The following is a 23,192-nucleotide window of genomic DNA, read 5'->3' as shown; positions in this document are numbered from 1 at the left end:
GGGGCCCATTTTTAAAGCTCTTTCAGAGAAAAACATGCAGCCAAGGATCCTTTATCCAGCAAGGCTGCCATTCAGAATTGATGGAGAATAAAGACCTTCAAGAATCGCCAGTCATTTACCAATTTCGTAACCATGAAACCAGCCCTTCAGGAGATATTAAGGGGGGTTCTATAAAGGTAAAAAGGCCCCAAGAGTGATACAGAACAGAAAGTCACAGTCGATAGAAACAAAGACTTTACTGGCAACATGGCATCATTAAAATCATATCTCTCAATATTCAGTTTCAATGTAAATGGCCTAAATGCTCCCATAAAATAACACAGGGTTGCAGATTGGATAAAAAGGCATGACCCATCCATGTGTTGCCTACAAGAGACTCATTTTGAACCTAAAGATACATTCAAACTGAAAGTAAAAGGATGGAATACCATCTTTCACGCCAATGGACCTCAAAAGAAAGCTGGGGTAGCAATTCTCATATCAGACAGATTGGATTTTAAACTAAAGACTATAGTTAGAAACACAGAAGGGCACTATATTATTCTTAAAGGATGTATCCAACAAATGGATACAACAATTATAAATATATATGCCCCCAACAGGGGAGCAGCAAGATACACAAGCCAACTCTTAACCAGAATAAAGAGACATATAGATAAAAATACGTTAACAGTAGGAGACCTCAACACTCCACTATCAGAAAAAGACAGAACACCCTGGCAAAAAATCGACAAACAAACTAGGGCTTTGAATGCCATACTCGATGAGTTGGACCTCATAGATATATATAGAACACTACACCCCAGAACCAAAGAATACTCATTCTATTCTAATGCCCATGGAATATTCTCAAGAATAGACCATGTTCTGGGACCCAAAACAGGTCTCAACCAATACCAAAAGACTGAAATTATTCCCTGCATATTCTCAGACCACAACACTTTGAAATTGGAACTCAACCACAAGGAAAAATTTGGAAGAAACTCAAACAGTTGGAGACTAAGAACCATCCTGCTCAAGAATGATTCAATAAACCAGGAAATCAAAAATCAATTTAAACAATTTATGGAGACCAATGAGAATGAAAACACAATGGTCCAAAACCTATGGGATACTGCAAACACAGTCCTAAGGGGGAAATACATAGCCATCCAAGCTTCACTCAAAAGAATAGAAAAATATAAAATGCAGTTTTTATATTCTCACCTCAAGAAACTGGAACAGCAACAGAGGGACAGGCCTAATCTATGCACGAGGAAGCAGTTGAGCAAGATTAGAGCAGAAATCAATGAATTAGAAACCAGGAGTATGGTAGAGCAGATCAACAGAACTAGAAGCTGGTTCTTTGAGAGAATTAATAAAATTGACAGACCACTGGCAAGGCTTATCCAAAAGAATAGAGAAAGGACCCAAATAAATAAAATTATGAATGAAAAAGGAGAGGTCACAACCAACAACAATGAAATTGGAAGGATTATTAGAAACTTTTATCAACAGCTTTATGCCAATAAATTAAGCAATCTGGAAGAGATGGGGGCCTTCCTGGAAACCTATAAACTACCAAGACTGAAACAGGAAGAAATTGATTTTTTAAACAGGCCAATCAATTATGAAGAGATTGAGTCAGTGATAAACAACCTTCCAAAAAACAAAACTCCAGGCCTGGATGGTTTTCCTGGGGAATTCTACCAAACATTCAAACAATCTACTCTCCTAAAGCTATTTCAAAAAATAGAAACAGAAGGAAAGCTACCAAACTCATTCTATAAGGCCAATATTACCTTGATCCCCAAACCAGGCAAAGACCCCATCAAAAAGGAGAATTACAGACCGATTTCCCTAATGAATATGGACGCCAAAATCCTCAACAAGATCCTGGCTAATAGAATCCAACAGTACATTAAAAGGATTATCCATCATGATCAAGTGGGATTCATACCTGGGATGCAAGCGTGGTTCAACATTCACAAATCAATCAGCGTGATACATCATATCAACAAGAAAAGACTCAGGAACCATATGATCCTCTCAATTGATGCCAAAAAAGCATTTGACAAAATACAGCATCCTTTCCTGATTAAAACCCTTCAGAGTGTAGGAATAGAGGGTACATTTCTCAATCTCATAAAAGTCATCTATGAAAAGCCTACTGCAAATATCATTCTCAATGGGGAAAAGCTGGAAGCCTTTCCCTTAAGATCAGGAACATGACAAGGATGCCCACTCTCACCACTATTATTCAACATAGTACTAGAAGTCCTTGCAACAGCAATCAGACAACAAAAAGGGATCAAAGGTATCCAAATCGGCAAAGAAGAAGTCAAAATGTCTCTCTTCGCAGATGACATGATACTCTATATGGAAAACCCAAAAGAATCCACCCCCCAAACTATTAGAAGTTATAGAGCAATTCAGTAATGTGGCGGGATACAAAATCAATGCTCAGAAATCAGTTGCATTTCCTTTTTTTTTTTTTTTAAAGATTTTATTTATTTATTTATTCGATAGAGATAGAGAAAGCCAGCGAGAGAGGGAACACAAGCAGGGGGAGTGGGAGAGGAAGAAGCAGGCTCATAGCGGAAGAGCCTGATGTGGGGCTCGATCCCATAATGCCGGATCACGCCCTGAGCCAAAGGCAGACGCTTAACCGCTGTGCCACCCAGGCGCCCCTCAGTTGCATTTCTATACATGAATTACGAGACTGAAGAAAGAGGAATTAGGGAATCCATCCCATTTAGAATAGCACCAAAAACCATATGTTACCTTGGAATTAACTTAACCAGAGATGTAAAGGACCTATATTCTAGAAACTATAAATCACTCTTGATAGACATTGATGAAGACATAAAAAGATGGAAAAATATTCCATGCTCATGGATTGGTAGAATTAACATAGTTAAAATGTCCATGCTACCCAGAGCAATCTACACTTTCAGTGCTACCCGATCAAAATACCGAGGACATTTTTCAAAGAACTGGAACAAATAGTCCTTAAATTTGTATAGAAACAGAAAAGGCCCCGAATTTCCAAGGAACTGTTGAAAAGGAAAAACAACGCTGGGGGCATCACAATACCGGATTTTGACCTGTACTACAAAGCTGTGATCACAAAGACAGCATGGTACTGGCACAAAAACAGACACATAGACCAATGGAACAGAATAGAGAACCCAGAAATGGACCCTCGGCTCTTTGGGCAACTAATCTTTGATAAAGCAGGAAAAAACATCCAGTGGAAAAAAGACAGTCTCTTCAATAAATGGTGCTGGGAAAATTGGACAGCTGCATGCAAAAGAATGAAACTTGACCACTCTCTCACACCATACACAAAAATAAACTCCAAATGGATGAAAGACCTAGATGTGAGACAGGAATCCATCAAAATTCTAGAGGAGAACATAGGCAGCAACCTCTACGACATCGGCCAAAGCAACCTTTTTCATGACACATCTCCAAAGGCAAGAGAAACAAAAGATAAAATGAACTTATGGGACTTCATCAAGATAAAAACTTCTGCACAGCCAAGGAAACAATCAAAAAAAGTAAGAGGCAGCCCACGGAATGGGAAAATATATTTGCAAAGGACACTACAGATAAAGGACTGGTATCCAAGATCTACAAAGAACTTCTCAAACTCAATACACGAGAAACAAATAAACAAATCAAGAAATGGGCAGAGGATATGAACAGACACTTTTCCAATGAAGACATACAAATGGCTAACAGACACATGAAAAAATGTTCAAAATCATTAGCCATCAAGGAAATTCAAATCAAAACCACACTGAGATACCACCTTACGCCAGTTAGAATGGCAAAAATAGACAAGGCAAGAAACAACAATTGTTGGAGAGGATGTGGAGAAAGAGGATCCCTCCTACATTGTTGGTGGGAATGCAAGTTAGTACAGCCACTCTGGAAAACAGTGTGGAGGTCCCTTAAAAAGTTAAAAATTGAGCTACCCTATGATCCAGCCATTGCACTACTGGGTATTTACCCCAAAGATACAGACGTAGTGAAGAGAAGGGCCATATGCACCCCAATGTTCATAGCAGCATTGTCCACAATAGCTAAATCGTGGAAGGAGCCGAGATGCCCTTCAACAGATGACTGGATTAAGAAGTTGTGGTCCATATATACAATGGAATATTACTCAGCTATCAGAAAGAACGAATTCTCAACATTTACTGCAACATGGACGGCACTGGAGGAGATAATGCTAAGTGAAATAAGTCAAGCAGAGAAAGACAATTATCATATGATTTCTCTCATCTACGGAACATAAGAACTAGGATGATCGGTAGGGGAAGAAAGGGATAAAGAAAGGGGGGGTAATCATCAGGGGGAATGAAACATGAGAGACTATGGACTATGAGAAACAAACTGAGGGCCCGAGGGGAGGGGGTTGGGGGATTGGGATAGACCGGTGATGGGTAGTAGGGAGGGCACGTATTGCATGGAGCACTGGGTGTTATACGCAACTAATGAAGCATCGAACTTTACATCGGAATCGGGGATGTACTGTATGGTGACTAACACAATATAATAAAAAAATCATTTAAAAAGATACAGAAAAAATAAAATTAAAAATAAAATTAAATAAATAAATAAATAAATAAAATCTTTTAAAAATGGGGGCAGAGAGATGAACAGACTGTGAGTGAGCAAAATTCTTAACTATTGAGAACAGGGCTGAAGGCATTGCTTACCTTTCTGGTTTGGGATTTCAGCAGTATATCAGTAACCTTAAAGGTAAAGGTTGATTTTTTTCAAGATGATTTTGTGCAGGATTTTAGCCAGATAGTTAACACTTCGGAAGCAGAGGGAGAGAAGTTTGTCGTGGATCCTCCTTTCTATAGCGATTCTAAACTCTACCTCTGAATGTCTTTTTTATAATGTTTGGCTCAGTGTGATTTTCTCAATGCCTCCCATATGGAAGCACTGCTCTTTACTGTAAATCTCCACAATTCTTTCTGTGTGGGATAGAGAGAAAAGCTATATTCCCATGAACACATCATGAGGATCTTTCATCTAGATACACACATCAAAGAAATTTGATAGATCTATGACTCATAAATTACCCAATCTTTGGTAGCTGAGCATTCTGCCCTCTGAGTCTCCATTGTCAAACACTAATAAAAATGTCAGTCTCCTAGACTGACATGGCACATAACCTTGACAACTGGCATTTCCAATCTCAGGACAACCATATTAGAACAGACACATTTTTCAGGAAGAAATCCAATCTCTGAACTCTGACCTATGCCTAAAACTACCCCTTATCCTCTGCCAGGATCTACAATGTCAAAATGAACAAAGCCCTATCAGGAAGCTTTCCAACTTCTCATACAAAATCTCATCCTAAACTATAGTCACAGACACATGTTTCACCAAAGCACAATTGCATTTCTAAAACTGGCCTCTAATGATGTCGCTGGGGCCAATGAGGAGTAAGTGAAAGATGGTAGCTGACGCTTCCAGCAAAGATTCCAACAGGACCAATTACTAATCCTCTGAGGACCTTAGAGTTCAATGCAATACCAAAGTGCAAGCACTTTGTCAAAGTCTATTTAAATATTTTTCTAGACTCAATGAAGAAAAAATTACAGGATATTTAAGTAGTGACAGAAGCAAAGGATGTACCAACAAGCTTAAGATTTATATGAGAGACACTGCTCCTAAACGTAGTGGGTTAAGAGTGAGGGGGGACATAAACCAGGAATTAAAAAAATTCTCTCCACACTTCTCATAGACGTTTTGGGAAACATAAATTTGGCAGAATGGATATGAAAACACTGTGCAATCGAGTCGATCTGATGCACTTCACATTTTGTAGACCCATACATCAGCTTTTTCTGAAGAATTTTTCTTTGTTCCCTTGTTTTTAATTTAGATTGAGGATACTTCTGAGATGTGAAAAATACATGTATTTTGAAGATGTCTTTACACTTGAGTAGGAGGCCAATAGAGTAGAAATTAAATCTTAGAGCGACTGAAGTTTCCTAACTAAAACAGCTCATTTTCTGAGTAAATTCAGACTGGTAATGGGAACCAAAATAAACTAAAATGACCAAGAAGACTGGGGGAGTTGTCTAGAGAGAGAATTCCAGTGTCCCACTTATGGGACTATATTTGCAGCTGTGGAGCTATGCACTCAACGGAAGAAAACAATGACTGGATACAATCAAAAAACAGTGGAATCCACAACCAATTAGATCCAGGTCAGTAATAACTAAATCTTTTTCCCCAAATTTTAAGCAGATTCACTTAATTTACCCAAATTGTTTTCAGCAAATACTTTCTATAGCGAGATTCTGTCATTGAAGGTAATCTTTTTCTCTAAAGACAACTGTGAACACGATGATACGAACATATCAGTGGAAAACATGACCTGTAATGCTGCCAGACAAGATGCTGCTGAGAAATAAGGTCACTGTTATAACATTGTGATGCACATGGACGCCGAAGTAGACTGCGTCGGTAGGTTTCTACACGTGATTATTTGAAATTGTTTCCCCTTTTCATGACTTCCATACCGCCACACGGAGGTTAGAATTTGTGGATTAGATCTATTAAGGACGATGAAGCACGTAGTTGCCACCCATAGCAGCCGTGGACAGAGAAGAAACCACTAAAGAGACTGAGCTTTTGGGAAAATAAAAGATACTTTCCTAACCTTTACTGGAGCTGGAAGGTCATGATGCTGAATTGTATGTCCAGAAACTTTTGAGGAAAAAATGTTATTATATTTTTTTGACAGGGAAAGGAGAAAGTGAGGGGGAGAAGGAATAAAATCTACTATGATCCTTTGTAACATGTACTCACTACTGAAAATCCATCTATACGTCATTCAAAAAAAGAATACATTCCTGTATTTGTTCATTTTTTTTAACAATGAGCAATAAAAACTTTAGTTTATCTTAATTGACTAAACCTATGTCAAAAGAAAAACTTGTATTATCTTAGATAACATTTCTGTCTCACAATAGGAAATTCAGGGAAACTCCATCATTCATTTAATTCCATTTATAAACTGTGACTAGGTTTCTAAATCTATTCCAGAGCATTATTCTTTATATGATAAAAGACCAATTGCACAGAAAATTCATTGAAGAAATACCGAAGACTTTTCAGGAACTTTGTACCACTGACATATCTACATCCAAAGAGGTGAGAAGAGTGAATATGTATTAGTGATGTTGAGTCAGACACAACATCCAGGGCTGTTGACTGAATGTGGTTCAAAGAGCTGTTATAAACACAGTTCCTTGGCATTCTGAAGGGGAAACACTCCATCTACAGTTCTGTCTCTCTGTGTGTCTCTGCGTTCATTTGACAGAAAGGAATCCTAGGTCAAAGAACGCTGCTGATACAGATATAGTAAGAAAGACACTTTTCTATCTGATATACAGTTCACATTTGAAAGAATATTGTGTTCCTATACATATAAATATTCATGCCAATGGGCAAATATAACTTCAAAATAATTGTTATTGATGAAATCCTTCCCAGAAAACAGTGAATGAAAACCAACTGTAATGTTTTAGAGCCAGAAATTGGAAGTCAATTATAACTCAACAGTCGTAGTAAAACGTTGTTTTTATTCTGGTGTTTGAGACATGAATAAGAAAATTTAATCTCTTTTATTCCATTTTTATAACTACCTCCAAAGTGGTTGAGGTGAGAGGAAGGTGTGGTTCCATCAATCCCAGAGGCCAGGAATAAAGAAGTGATGAAGATTTCACTGTTGAATTAAAAATACTACTCAGAATTTCTGTAATCTTTACAGGTGAACCATCTGATCCTTCCCGATGGAATATAACCCAAGCTGACTCCATGGAAAGGATGAGCAATGTCACAGAATTCATTCTGCTGGGCCTGACCCAGGATCCAGAACTGAGGAAATTCTTATCTGCTGTGTTTCTAATCACCTACTTGACCACACTGGCAGGTAACCTGCTCATCTCAGTCACCATCTTCATCAGCCCAGCCCTGGGTTCTCCCATGTACTTTTTTCTGTCCTACTTGTCCATTATAGATGGTTTCTACTCTTCTTCCATAGCACCCAAAATGATCTTTGACTTGATCTCTGAGAACACCATATCCTTCAATGGCTGCATGACTCAGCTCTTTGCTGAACATTTCCTTGCTGGAGCTGAGATCATCCTATTAGTTGCCATGGCCTATGACCGCTATGTAGCCATCTGTAAGCCTTTGTATTACATGACCATCATGAGCCCAACTGTCTGTGCTTTCCTGCTGGGAACAGCTGGGATTATAGGCTTTCTTCATGGAGGGATCCAGGTTTTGTTCATGGCGCAGTTACCATTCTGTGGCCCTAATATAATCGACCATTTTATGTGTGATTTAATACCTCTCCTGGAACTAGCCTGTACAGACACTCACACCTTGGGGCCCCTGATTACTGCCAACAGCGGATCACTATGCTTCCTCAGTTTTTCTATGCTGGTTGCTTCCTACATTGTCATCCTGTGCTCTCTGAGGACCCATAGCTCTGAAGGGCGTCGCAAAGCCCTGTCTACCTGTGCTTCTCATGTCACTGTTGTCATCTTATTCTTTGTACCTTGTTCATTCCTGTACATGAGACCCATGACTTCCTTCTCCACTGACAAAGCTGTGGCTGTGTTTTATACCGTAGTAACTCCTATGTTAAACCCTTTAATCTACACCCTCAGAAATGCAGAAGTGAAAAATGTCATGAAGAAACTCTGGGAGAAAATAATGATAACTGGTGATAAATGAATCTTGAGATTATTTACATAAAAATATCTAGTGATAATTTAGAGAGATTTATTCCCCTTCTTAGTTGATTAAACTTGGGGCAGTCAACTATCCTGTCCGGAGCACATTTCTTCAGGGGCATATATATTGTGGGCAGGACCAACATACCCATTAAGGCACAGTACACATGGTGCTTAAAGCCCAGAATAATTTTATGAGTCCTTGAAGTAGTTTAATTTCTTTTAAAATGAGAAGATAAAAATGAATATAATCCAAGTCCAATTTGGAGTATAGGTTTCATTATACAATGCATTCATAAAATAGAATCTTTAACATTCTTTATGGAGGAGAAGGACTCATGAGGACAAAGTAGCAAGGGGCCACAAAAGTCATAATGTTGCTCTGATCGTGGGTATGAAACAGATTAGCAGCTTTATTCTTGAACACTCTTTACACACCACACTGAAGCTCTAATGAAGTTTTATTTTAAAAGAGGAAAAGTAACTCTATATACAAAAAACTATGGAAAGCCAGGGAGTCATCAAGAAGTATTTTTCATCCAAATATACTTTTTCTTATCTTCCTAATTTTGAGAAGTTTAGAGATGCTCCTGCACCAGAGCAACTAAACTCTACTTGTCACAATCCCAGGAAGAGAACACTTGCACACAAAGGTGCTTCTTAAAAATCACATCACGACCATTCTCAGTAGTATACAATGCTCTAGAGAAAGAACTAGAGGCAGAATTGGCTGATGCAAAAGAAAATAAGTGATCAAATCTGTAGAGTTAAGGCAGCAAATATCTGTATGTTAAAGTCATGTTTTAGACATGGACAGAGGAAGAGTCTGAACAGCTGGGGCAGGAAATTACCAGTGATATAAGAACAAGTCTGTGTCAAAACCAGAAGACAATGACCACAGATCTGGATAACAGAAAAGAATTCAGATCATGTACATAATGAAATTCTAGGAGAGATTTAGAAATAGTCAGATGCTTTGAAATCAGAGATTAAGAGCTTCGGATCACATCGGCTTGATTTCTCATCTTGTTCCTGCATTAATTAGCTTTGTCAATGTAAGCATTTTGCTTCATCTCTCTCCTGATTCTTTTAATCTGTAAAATGGAAATAGCATTGCGTACACTCTTAAGTTATAAGAATTAAATTACTTAGATTGAAAAAATGAATCAGCTGAAGATTAATGAAATTGCTTAGACATGGTTACAGGCTTCAGCGATATCACCAGCACAGAAAGTATGCCAGGGACAACAGTTGCTGACAAGAGGAGCCCAAGAACACCACTACTAACCATCATTCACTAACCATGATTAGAGGAGGACCAAACATCTGTGCCAGCCTCACTTCTCTTCAAAATAAGTCATAAAAGGTATCTGCTTATGAGGAGGGACAACATAGCAGTGAGTTACTGTCTCATCATGGAGATTAAGAGGACCTGTGAGCAGATCTGTGGACACTAAAAGCTAGCCCACCACCAACTCCCTAGTCTAGGATACGAATGCCCTCAAACATCTCTGCAGTAACAAATGGGGGACCTGGTTGGGGCAACTGTGAGATATCTGAGGACAACTTATTTCAAAAGCTCTCACTAATGATGGATCCCCTTCTCCTGCTCCCGAAGGAGGAATAGGGAGAGCCCAGTGCCAGAGGCCAACAGACCTCTCTGCACAGAGGTTGGGATTCTTGAGGAAGAGTTCAGCAACTTGTGTTCAGAAGGTGATTTCACAACCAGGGATTCAAGTATCATATGATGCGGACATTTCTCATGTTCTCAGGACTTTATATCAGGTTATATCTCAATCTACATGAAGGCCTTTTAAAAATAAATGTTTTCTCAAAACAAACAAACCAATAGTCTCTTAAGAGAATACAGTGGTGGTTGCGAGAGGTGGTTGTGGGGGAAGGGTGAAATACATAAAGAGGATTAAAAGGTACTAACTTTGTTATAAAATAAATATGTCAAGCAGATGAAAAGGACAGCATAAGGAATATAATCAATGATACTGTGATACTGTTGACGGAAGGATGACTACACTTATCTTGGTGAGCACTGAATAATGTATAGAACTGTCAAATCACTATGTTGTACATACACCTGAAACTAGCATACCATTGTATGTCAATGACATTACAATAATAAATTCTAAAATATAGATGTTTTCCCATAATTTCCTGTGGGTCACCCTCTTATAAATATATGCAGGCAACAGTATGTTTAAAATATCAAACTTAGAATAGACCATATACTGGGTCACAAAACAGGTCTCAACCGATACCAAAAGACTGAGACTATTCCCTGCATATTCTCAGACCACAATGCTTTGAAACTGGAATTCAATCACAAGGAAAGATTTGGAAGAAACTCAAACACCTGGAAACTAAGAACCATCCTGCTCAAGAATGATTGGGATAGGCTGGTGATGGGTAGTAAGGAGGGCACGTATCGCATGGTGCACTGTGTGTTATATGCAACTGATGAATCATTGAACTTAACATCAGAAACCAGGGATGTACTGTATGGTGATTAACATAATATAATAAAAAAACATTAAAAAAAAAACCTTTCACCTTCATGGTTTGAACCAATCCATAGGTGCTCTTGACTTCATAGAATGGCCAGGCTGAAAATGTACAAGTCTGCAAAGAACCAGCTAGTGACTAATCAGTAATTTGCAACTCCATAAATACTTTGATTCCCACATAACAGGAAATTTCTTTGAAATTATTTTCTTCTCCATTGGCAATAGTTTGTATATAAAGGAATGACCTGTGGCTTATAAAGTAGTATTCCCTGATAAGTAAATAACAAATATTTTAGATATGATTCTGTGCTCATCCTGCTGTCGTCCATTAAAATAGAAAGAAAAGAATTTCACTGGGGTAAGAAAGTTCACGACAGGTGAAAAACTGTATTTTCAAGTAACTTGCCAGTAGCCACGTCACAATAATTGTGGAATAAAATTCTCCTTCTGTTTTTCCTCCACAAGCATATTTTCAACAGTGCTTAACATTTGGAAGTTTGTACTATTTCCAGCCTTTCTTCTTCTGTTACCCACTGGCAGGAAAGGGCACCCACATTTGTCAGATGCCGTCAACCTGTCAGAGGCTGTGTTCTAGGCACAGGTCTTACATCCCCCCCACACACCCTTAAAGCTGAGCGAAGATGATCACTGTCCTTATCCATGCCTCTCCTGTGTGGTGCATCAAAAGATCAAAAGGACATGAATCAGAACTGTACATCCATGATTTTAATCATTCAATAAGGATTTTTTACAGTCCCTACCTAATAAAAATTAGCACTTTGCTAAATGTCAGGAATACATAATGAGTGAGGCAGACATAGCCTTTGGCAGCATGGAACTTATATTCTAAACGGAGCAGTAGCCAATACATGGAATTGCTGGGTTCACTTTACATATTTTCAATGCTGATCAATACTGACAGAGATGCATGTGTTTAGTACTTATTTATGGAGCTGGCAACTTTTCCTCCATAAAATATGACCATTTACCCTTCTAGCACTCTTGCCTGCTCAGCAAGTGCTCAGCAATTCCCCAGGACTGAATGAATCCTATTCTAAGCCGTCTCCCAAACTGTTTCCCAAAAGCATCTGTAAAGAGTCACAAAATAAGGAGAATTTAGTCGACTATAAATTCAGGTCACCACCTTCGAAAGGCTCGTCAACATTGCCCAGCAATCCTACTCTATTTCTATAATCAACACATTTCCCCAATTATTCTTAGGACCATTTAAAACTTCCACTTTCTTCAAAATTCCTTTTCCCAACATCTGATCACTACTCTACATTTTATTACTTATTCACTTACTTGCTTATTTAAGAGAGAGAAAGAACTCGAGCAGGGGGAAGGGCAGAGGGAGAGAACCTTAAGCCAACTCCACACTGAGCATCCAGTTTGATGTGGGTCTAGCTCCCAGGACCCTGAGACCATGACCTGAACTGAATACAAGAGTCAGACACTTAACCAACTGAGCCACTACACACCCCATTACTCTTCATTTTAACTCAAGAACTCCCTAAGTCTTGTTTCCTAGAACTACAATGCAGTTCATGGGCTTCTTTCTTCCTTTTCTCAGCTCTACTTCACAGAGCAAGATCTGTGTCATTCTGGATGGCTCCTCCCACCTTCCTCCACCAGTGCTTCCTCCAGTAAATCTCTTGCACATCAACTCTGCCTTACCTTCTTCTACTTCTCAGAACCAGGACTGATGTAGAAAATAGGAAGAACTCTTAAATCAATAAGATTTAAAAAAAAAAAAAAAAAACATGAGATTGGAATAGCACTTCAGCAAAGAAGATACCCAATGGTCAGTAAACATCTAAAGGGGTAGGGCTCCCCTCTTTCATCATCTGAGAAATAGGATACAGAACCACAACAAAACACCACAGCAATGCTTCCCCTACATGCCCAAAATTAAAAGGGTAGACGATACCAACTGTCTATTGTCAATATGGAGGAATGGTATCTCTCATATGCTGCTGGTGGAAATGTATAAAGGTTTTCCAAGTATACATTGGATATAAAACAATGTACCTGCAACCTATGACCCAGAAACCTTATTCCTAGGTATAAACCTAAAAGAAAGGTATGCAGCTGTGCCTGGGAAGAAACATCACCAAGATTCGTAACAGAGCTAAATATAATACCATAAAACTAAGAAAAACTTAAGTGTCCAAAATTAATAGAATGAGTAAAAAAGTTGTTATATTTATACAACAGAATGAAAATAAGTGAGTGACATATATCACAACATGAATGAATCTCACCAACACAATGGTGAGCCAAAGAATCCAGACACAATGATTGCATATATGACCACATTTCTATAAAATTCAAAAGAGGACAACCTAGGGATGTGTACATAGGTGGTAAATGTATAAAAGTATGAAGAAAAGCAAAGAAGTTTTATCACAAAAGTCACCTGAGTGTTGACCTTTAAGGGAAGGAAAGAGGTATGATTGGAAAGAGATAGAAGGGATCCTGGGAGGGCTAGAAATGTTCTACTTCTTGAATAGCTTTGTTTTTTTATGGGTGTCCCATTTTATGAATCAAAGATTTTGTCTTGGTTTTTTAATTGTCTGATAATGATGCGTCTCAGGTGAATTTCTTTAAGTTCATCCAGTTTAACATTTGCTGAGCTCCCGGAACGTATACGTTTATATATTTTATCAGACTTGGGAAGTTTTCAGCCATTATTTTTTAAAAATTTCTTTCTGAGCCACATTCTTTCTCTTTTTTCTGAGACTCTAAGAACATGAATGATAGACATTGTGTCCCACATGTCCCTGAGACTCTATCCAGTTTTTTAAATAGTTTTTCCTCTCTGTGATTCAGACTGGAAAATTTTTTTTGTTTATTTACATTATATTTTAATTTCTGGTAAATCTACTTGGATCTTTTACAAATATGGGTTGTCATTTTTTTATTATCATATAATATATTATTTATTTCAGAGGTATAGGGCTGTGATTCATTAGTCTTATATAAACCCCAGTGCTCATTACATCACATGCCTTCCTTAATGTCCATCACCCAGTTACTCCACTCCACCACCTCCCCCCCATCCAGCAACCCTCAGTTTGTTTCCTATGATTAAGAGTCTCTTATGGTTTGTCTCCCTCTCTGATTTCATCTTGTTTTACTTTTTCCCCTCTTCCCCTATGATCCTCTGTTTTTTTTTCTTAAATGCTACATATCAGTGAGATCATATGATAATTATCTTTCTCTGATTGACTTATTTCACTTAGCATGATACCCTCTAGTTCCATCCACGTTGTTGCAAAAGGCAAGATTTCATTTTTGATGCCTGTGTAATATTCCATTGTATACATATACCACATCTTCTTTATGCATTCAACTATCATTGGGCATCTGGGCTGTTTCCATAGTTTGGCTATGGTGAACATTGCTTCTATAAACATTGGGGTGCAGATGCTCCTTCAGATCACTACATTTGTATCTTTGGGGTAAATACCCAGTGGTGCAATTGCTGGGTCATAGGGTAGCTCTATTTTCAACTTTTGGGGGAACCTCCATATTGTTTTCCAGAGTATCTGTACCAGTTTGCATTCCCTACAACTGTGTAGGAGGGTTCCCCTTTCTCTGCATCCTTGCCAACATCTGCCATTTCCTAACATTAATTTTAGCCATTCTGACTGGTGTGAGGTGGTATCTCACTATGGTTTAGATTTGTATTTCCTTTTCCATGTGTCTGTTGGCCATTTGGATGTCTTCTTTGAATGTCTGTTCATGTCTTCTGCCCATTTCTTGATTGGATTATTTGTTCTGTGGTTGTTGAGTTTAAGAAGTTTTTTATAAATTTTGGGTACTAGCCCTTTATCTGATATGTCCTTTGTAAATACCTTCTCCCATTCTGTCGGTTGTCTTTTGGTTTTGTTGACTGTTTCCTTTGCTGTGCCAAAGCTTTTTATCCTGATGAAGTCCCAATAGTTCATGTTTGCCTTTGTTTCCCTTGCCTTTGGAGACGTGTCTGGCAAGAAGGTACTGCACCTGAAATCACAGAGGTTGCTGCCCGTGTTCGCCTCTAGAATTTTGACACATTCCTGCCTCACATTGAGGTCTTTCATCCATTTTGAGTCTATTTTTGTGTATGGTGTAAGGAAATGGTCCAGGTTCATTCTTCTGCATGTGGCTATCCCATTTTCCAAACACCATTTGTGGAACAGACTGTCTTTTTTCCATTGATATTCCTTCCTGCTTTGTCAAAGGTTAGTTGACCAAAGAGCTAAGGGTCCATTTCTGGGTTCTCTATTCTCTTCCATTGATCTATGTGTCTGTTTTTGTTCCAGTACCATGCTGTCTTGATGATCACAGCTTTGTAATAGAGCTTGAAGTCCAGAATTGTGATGCCACCAGTTTTGGTTTTCTTTTTCAACATTCCTTTGGCTACTCAGGGTCTTTTCTGGTTCCATACAAATTTTAGGATTATTTGTTCCAGTTCTGTGAAAAAAAGTTGGTGGTATTTTGATAGGTATTGCATTGAATATGTAGACTGACTAGGTAGCATAGACATTTTAACAATATTTCGTCTCCAATCCATGAGCATGGAATGTTTTTCTATTTCTTTGTGTCTTTCTCAATTTCTTTCATGAGTGTTCTATAGTTTTCTGAAAACAGATCCTTTGCCTCTTTAGTTTATTCCTAGGCGTTTTATGGTTCTTGGTGCAATTGGAAATGGGATCGACACCGTAATTTCTCTTTCTTCTATCTCATTGTTGGTGTATAGGAATGTAACTGATTTCTGTGCATTGATTTTATATCCTGCCACTTCGCTGAATTGCTGTATGAGTTCTAGCAGTTTTGTGGTGGAGTCTTTTGGGTTTCCACATAGAATATCATGTCATATGCAAAGAGTGAGAGTTTGACTTCTTCTTTGCCTTTTCGAATGCCTTTTTTTTCTTTTTGTTGTCTGATTGCTGAGGCTAGGACTTCTACTACTATGTTGAACAGCAGTGGTGATAGTGGACATCTCTGCTGTGTTTCTGACCTTAGGAGAAAAGCTCTCAGTTTTTCCCAATGAGAATGATACTTGCTGTGGGGTTTTCATATATGGCTTTTATGATATTGAGGTATGTTCCCTCTGTCCTTACACTGTGAAGAGTTTAAAACAATTTGTCAAATGCTTCCTCCAGGAGATGAAGGGGTGACTCACCAGTTCTGCTGCTTCTTGGGCCCCAGCTCAGAGACCACTTGCCCGACAATGCCACAGTTCATGGTTTAGGACAACCCCGAGCTGAGACCCCACTCCCGGGCTCACTGTTTACATCAGTTCCCCACTCCAATGCCTGGCAGCTCTGCCTCACTCAGGCACCCCCAGTCTTCCTGTAACCCCAAGGATCCTAAAACTACACTGGCCCAGCAATGGTTCTGCCCCCGACTGGCCACCTGAGCAACATCCCTCACCAGAGCTGAGTTCTAAAATTCTAATTTTGTGCTCTGCTGTTCTATCACTTGGCAGTAGCTGGCTTCCAGAGGCTGCCCCCCCCGCACAGTTTATTTTCCCGTGTATCGCCTCAGATTCACTTCTCCCCACCTCCTACCTTGCAGAAAGTGGTCGCTTTTTTTTCTTTCTTTTTTAATGATTTTTTATTATATTATGTTAGTCACCATACAGTACGTCCCCGGTTTCCGATGTAAAGCTCGATGATTCATTAGTTGCGTATAACACCCAGTGCACCATGCAATATGTGCGCTCCTTACTACCCATCACCGGCCTATCCCATTCCCCCACCCCCCTCCCCTCTGAGGCACTTTTCTATTCAAAAAGCAGCTATTCTTTTCTTAGCTCTCCGGTTGAATTTGCAGTTGTTCAGAATGATTTGATAGCCATCTAGCTGAATTCCTGAGACAAGATGAAATTAAGGTCTCCTACTCCTCCTCCCTCTGGGACGACTCATCCCAGACTGGATAATTTTATAGGTCTATTTTCAAGTTAACCTTTCTTTTATATTCCTACTGTGCCACTGAGCCCAGCCAGTGAATTCTTTATTTTGGCCACTGAATCTTTCAGTTCTCAATTTTCAATTGCGTTCTTTTTTATAGTCTCTATTTCTTTGACTGACACTTTCTTTCTATATGTTTCAAGTATGCTCGCCCTTACTGATAGAATCATGATTATAACGGTTGCTTTAAAGTCTTTGTCTGAAAATGCCAACATCTGCGTCACTGTGTCTGCTCATCATTGTTTTTCCCCTTGCAGGTTGAGATTTCCTGCTTCTCTGTATACTGAATAAAGTTGGATCGTATTCTGGAGATTTTGAATATTATGCAAGGATACCTGATATTTTTTAAATTGAGAATGTTGAATCTTTAATTTTAGGAGGTGATTAACCTTGCTAGTTTCAGGTTGCAGTTTCCAATCCATCTTCTATGGGCTGTGATTCCAAAGTCAGTTCAGTTAACAAATCCTCTGCATTGTTCCTCAGCTCTTTCTCACCTGTACGCCACCCAGTGGCCAGTATGGGACTTGAGTGGTGGCCTGTCCTATAACGCCATTCTCTGGTATGCTGTTTGAGTTCAGATTCACACATCTCACCACTCTGAGGTGGAGAACTCTGGAATTCATACACAGCTTAATGGGATGACTCTCTTGAGTGTTCTCCTCTCTTTCATCTCCCTGGTGCTTTTTAGCTCTGTAAACTTGGTTTTAGTTTTCTTACTGTGCCGCATGCTTCCCACAACTGAGTCTGTCAATGGCCAAGACTCAGAAGGACAGAGAGAATAACAAGGATTTGTCCCAGGCTCCTGAGATCACAGTTCCAATGGTGAATTAAAAATATCCCCGTTCCTTAGGGCGCCTAGGTGGCGCAGTTGTTAAGCGTCTGCCTTCAGCTCAGGGCGTGATCCCAGTTCTGGGATCGAGCCCCACATCAGGCTCCTCTGCTAGGAGCCTGCTTCTTCCTCTCCCACTCCCCCTGCTTGTGTTCCCTCTCTTGAAGGTTGTCTCTCTCTCTGTCAAATAAATAAATAATATCTTTAAAAAAAATCCCCCTTCCTGAAAGTTTAAGGCACGTGTCCCACCACCACTTTTGCCTTTGTCACTGCTTCTCTGCCACAAGACTGTCTGGTCTAGGACAGGAGAAAACAGGGGGGAAGGAAGAAGGAAGGAAGAAGGGAGGAAGAAGGAGGGAAGAAGGAAAGAAGAAAGAAGAAGGGGGGAAGGAGGAGGAGAAGTAGTAGTAGTAGTAGTAGTAGTAGTAGTAGTAGCAGTAGTAGTAGTAGTAAAAAGAAAGGGAAGAGATAATCTCTTCATTCTCTGGCCCCCTTGTATGACCAATAAGAGAAACGTTTTCCTGAAGCTTTTCCTACATGTACCCAATGTATATTTCCAGGTCTGGATAGCTTTTGAGTCCAGACCAAGTGATAAAGAGAAGGGTGGATAATAAAGCAGAACCTTCAAATCTGATCTCCTTCCAAATGTGCCTGTTATCATTCAGCTTAAATGCGTTCAGATGTCTTCTCTCTGCATTCTGTCTAGGGTTCATACTTGCATCTCTGTGGTAGGCAGACAGACTGTGCTTACTCTACCATGTCTGGGGCTAGAACTCTTCAATATGGGGCGTATTTTGAAGTTGAGCTAAGATTTGCTCATGGATCAGCTATGAAATGAGGGGGGAAGGAAGGGGAGAGAAAGAGAGAAGAGCCAGCATAACTCCAAAGTTTTGTACTGAGTCAAAAGGAAGGTGAATGAAAGCCTGGGATGGAGAATCCTTGCTGGAAAAGGAATAGACATACAGTTCTCTCATCAACTAATTCATACTACAGCATACAATGGAGCTGAGTTGGCACCTCCTGTCTCTTACTCACAATTTTCAGTGAGACAGTGTATGTGATTTATGCTGAGGACTAGATGAGATGAGTTTCATCTACAGCAAAGAACTAGAACATAACCAAAGATAGGCAAGAAACAGGTGAACCGACCCCATCAAGCTCCGAAGGCAGAGTACTTAAGCCTTCGGGAATTACCTTTTGGGAACAAGGGTGCCACACCCAACAGAAAGCATTTCCATCACAGAAACTAGAACTGTTTTAAAGCTGAAGTCACAAGATAAGATTAGAAAAACAGACTTGACTAAATTAAGCCCTCTGCTCTTGGGTGAAAATGAGAGGTCACAGAAGCATGGTCCATTTCTGCAGGGCTAGTTTCATGCTCATTATAAACATACACACACACAGTTCTATGACATTTCAAAACTTCTAAATACAGTGCACAGTCTTACTGAGTTGAGTCTAACACTTCTCCTCCAATCACTACGATTTTTCAACTGTAAGGTACACAGATTGAAGTGCCAGACATAGGCCACTTGATGGCACCCTGAGAAAACCACTTCTCCAATGTGCAGACCTCTAGGGATTGTGTGTCTAAACACTATGAGCACCATGGACCACTCTACCGACTCCATGTGATGATGGAAAGGTGCTGAAATTAGCGGAAACTTGGAAGAGGCTGAAGAAATTCAGTGATAAAAACCTTAGCAAAGGCACTCTGAGTTGGGGTGTGTTGGAATGGGACACTGCCCCACTCTCATTGGGTGAGGGATAAAATAGCTAATAAAAGTTCCTAAGACATGGCTTGCAGAGCCTTCTTATTTTAAATCATCTCCAGCATTCTAAAAGAACTGTAATCACTGGCAGGATAGCTTTGAGAGCTGAAATAAAATACTTTACCACAATTTACTGAGAGAATCATACAGTTTTTCTCCATTGGCCTATTAAGAGGAAAATCCATTCTATTAATGAGCTTTCTAATATTAAATTCTAGGGACTTGGTCCTTCTTTGAAGACAAGATTTGAGTGTGATTCTACTCAGCGTGATGCCCCCAGAATCTAGAACCTCATCTGGGATGTTGGTTTTTGTCAAGAAACCAGCTTGAGTTTATTATGAGTTCCAGTATATTCTGTTTGTAATGTGTCTTTATTATTTGGGGCAATCAAGTATGCTTACTGTAAATTAAGAAAAAAACAAAAAGTATAAGTAAAAGTTCAATCTAAAGTAGACTCGAACCACAAAGTTAAGTACTGTTGCCATTTGATAAACCTACTTCCAAACACACATCGCTACCCAGACCTGCACAGGCAGATGACAAGCTACAGAATTTTACATCACCAGGCCACATGCTGTTTCATAACCTGATTTTTAAGTTCTCTCTTAAGTGGTAAACACTTTCTGTGACAGCAAATATAGATAAATGTCACCTGTTTAAACAGGTGAACAGAATCTGTGTACAAAGGAACATAAAACTGTGGGGGAATGTGTAAGCTACTGACATTAGATGTGAAACACTGAAAATATAACCTACTGGAACCAGGAAAAATACTTAAAAGTATTGCACAGGAAATATTATTATATAAAATGAGATTTTTTTCACTTTGTGCCTGTATTCTTCTTTCTGCCAAAGAAAATTTTACAAAATTCCTTTCACTGTATTATCAATAAAATGCACCCCTCAAGCAGAATACCTGGGACAGCTAACCTGCTTCTAACTCTTTCCTTCCCAGTCCGTCCTCTGACCTCAATCACAATCTCCTTTCTACATATTCTCAAGCATCTTTTAAAATATAGCTCATAACACTTTCAACAATAAATTATATAGAAGAATAAGCTTATTCAGTGACCACCAGGATTGGCCTCATTCAAGAGGAAATAAGATTTCTGTAAACGAAGCATACCCCTAGGGATCATACCCATACAAAAATCTTTCAATATTTTCTTGCAGCTCAATTAGGTTTTTCTTGCATTATCCAGTTATTTAAAATGTTTCTACACATTAATGGAGTCATTTCATACAGTTTCAAATACTCTAAGACCAAATTCAGGTGGGTGTTTTTTTGGTTTTTTTTTTTTTTTTCTCAATCCAATTCCAAAGGTATCATACCAATCATGGGCTTCAAATCAACATCCCAAAATATGTTTTCATTGATGAACTTACAAATCCTCTGTTCCACCAGGAAGCCATGTCAGGGAGATTAGTGTTCCACGCCCCATAAAGCTAGTGAACTTACAGGATCATTCTCTTTTCCTTCCCAACAAATTTTCCCATGCACCACACACTCCAGTTACTGGAATAGTGACTGGAGGCCACTGCTTATCAAATTCTGGATGCCCTCTGGTTTGTGGATATAATCATATTCCAGATATCATAGTACAGGTTTAGTTTTATACACAGGCTTCCAAGAATCATTGTGTAACACTATCCACCTGCCACCCCTTCCCTAACAGGTTCAACAGAGTCTTTTTCTTTTAACCAGTTGAACCAAAGGGAAGATAACATTGACAGAAATCTCTGTGGTATCAGGCCATCACAAATCAATAAAGGCCACACTGTAAAATAACAACCTGCCATAATTGAAGCTTAGCATAACGTTCCTATAAAAACCTCCTCTTGGCCTTGGCCCTCTAGCACTCCTGGCCATTAGACTTTACAGATGTCAGATTACATAGTGATTAAAACAGCCAATATGCTTTCCTACATAAGGGGCAGGTCTTTTACCATCAACAGTGATAGATATGGCATTCCATCATAGCAATTACTGACTTAATCCACTCACTATAGCTTCCTGATTCCAAGCCAATTTCAATTCTACCTCCTGCAACAGAGATCCCTCTAGTGTTCCTCTTTGGGGGAGCAAATCTTTCTCATCATCATGAGCCTCTATGAACATTATGTTGGCTAGAACCAGTCTGAGAAACAGTACAAGCAAGCACTGAAGATCCAAGAAATAACTAAACAATCTCCCAAGAGTCCTTGTTCACACAGACAAGCAAGCTTATCTCCAGGTGAACCACCAAGACCAGCATGAGATAAGTCTTGGCTTCAGGAGAGCTCAAGGAAGACGTTTCCGACGAGTTGTTTATGTCCTCTGGTCAAATCACTTACATCAGGTCAAAACAATCAGTAAAAAACTGATTCTTACGGTCATTAGGGGAGTTTGGGACTTTAAAAAATACACCAAGAATCCCACTGGACTTATCCTAACCAAGGGTCAAAACCTTGCAAACCAGAAATAAAGAAGACTTTCCTGTTGAGTATTAAAATAAATCTTTCCTACAGAGTCCACCCTCTGACTCTTGATCAGCACTAAATCACTCAAAATTATTCCTTCTCCTAAATATTTTGCACCACTTATAGACAAGAAAGAAATAGACCACATCCAAAGTGCTAATATCTTCTATCATCAACTAAGAGATGGTTGTTGTTTAAAGAAGCATTTCAGTTAACCAAATATTCCACCACAAACTTAATCATAACCAAGCACAAGTTGGAGAATGATTTTACCTCCTCCCACAACTGAAATTAAAATTTTATGAAAAGTATCAATAGGTAGATTTAGTGTAACAATTAATTAATTATTAACTAATTGTAGTTCCTGCCCTAACCAATCAGATTTAATTGGATGAACATCATGGGAGATGTTGTCAATTTCCTAATACCTGTGATCATCAATATCGGTATTAAAGATATTGTTGAAATCAAGTTAATCCTACCAGTTACACTGGTATTAAACCAAGGAACAGTTGCATTATTTTTGATTGATTGGCTCCCTTTCTAGCAGCAGCTACTTCTTGCTATTGAATTAATTTTCACTCAGACCCTTCATTTGATATAATCCAGGGTTGCCCTCATTTTCCAGTCATCCCAGGACCCTGCTGCAGACTGCACTGCCAGTCCATTGACGACTGCCCAAACTTTAGAAAAGCCATACTGTATCACTAAGGTTATAATCCAGTTCTTCTGTTATCACAAGAAACACCACTCTTAACACACTTAGGGGATTAATATTTTCCTCTTCAATTAATCAGCCTCTATGCAGCTACGTCCAGACTGAGTGATGGCTCTCCACAACAGAGTTACCATCTACACACCACACTGCTTGTTAGGCACCCACCGTAAAT

The 23,192-nt window shown here is 39.1% G+C and overlaps 1 protein-coding gene across 1 annotated transcript; it reads left to right on the top strand.

Annotated features, from left to right (window-relative positions):
• Positions 1–7,836: 7,836 nt before the first annotated feature.
• Positions 7,837–8,763, top strand: LOC125282571 (olfactory receptor 4C45-like). The gene has a single exon (XM_048217646.1). It carries the CDS (start codon positions 7,837–7,839, stop codon positions 8,761–8,763), a length of 927 nt encoding a protein of 308 aa, XP_048073603.1.
• Positions 8,764–23,192: the final 14,429 nt, after the last annotated feature.

Source organism: Ursus arctos, unplaced genomic scaffold (genome assembly GCF_023065955.2).
Source record: "Ursus arctos isolate Adak ecotype North America unplaced genomic scaffold, UrsArc2.0 scaffold_23, whole genome shotgun sequence".
Taxonomy (NCBI): domain Eukaryota; kingdom Metazoa; phylum Chordata; class Mammalia; order Carnivora; family Ursidae; genus Ursus; species Ursus arctos.
Note: the sequence above shows the minus strand (reverse complement) of the source record. Positions and strands in the feature narration are given on the sequence as shown.

Coding starts and splice junctions, on each gene's coding strand:
- LOC125282571 (XM_048217646.1), top strand. CDS start 7,837: ATGGAAAGGATGAGCAATGTCACAGAATTCATTCTGCTGGGCCTGACC.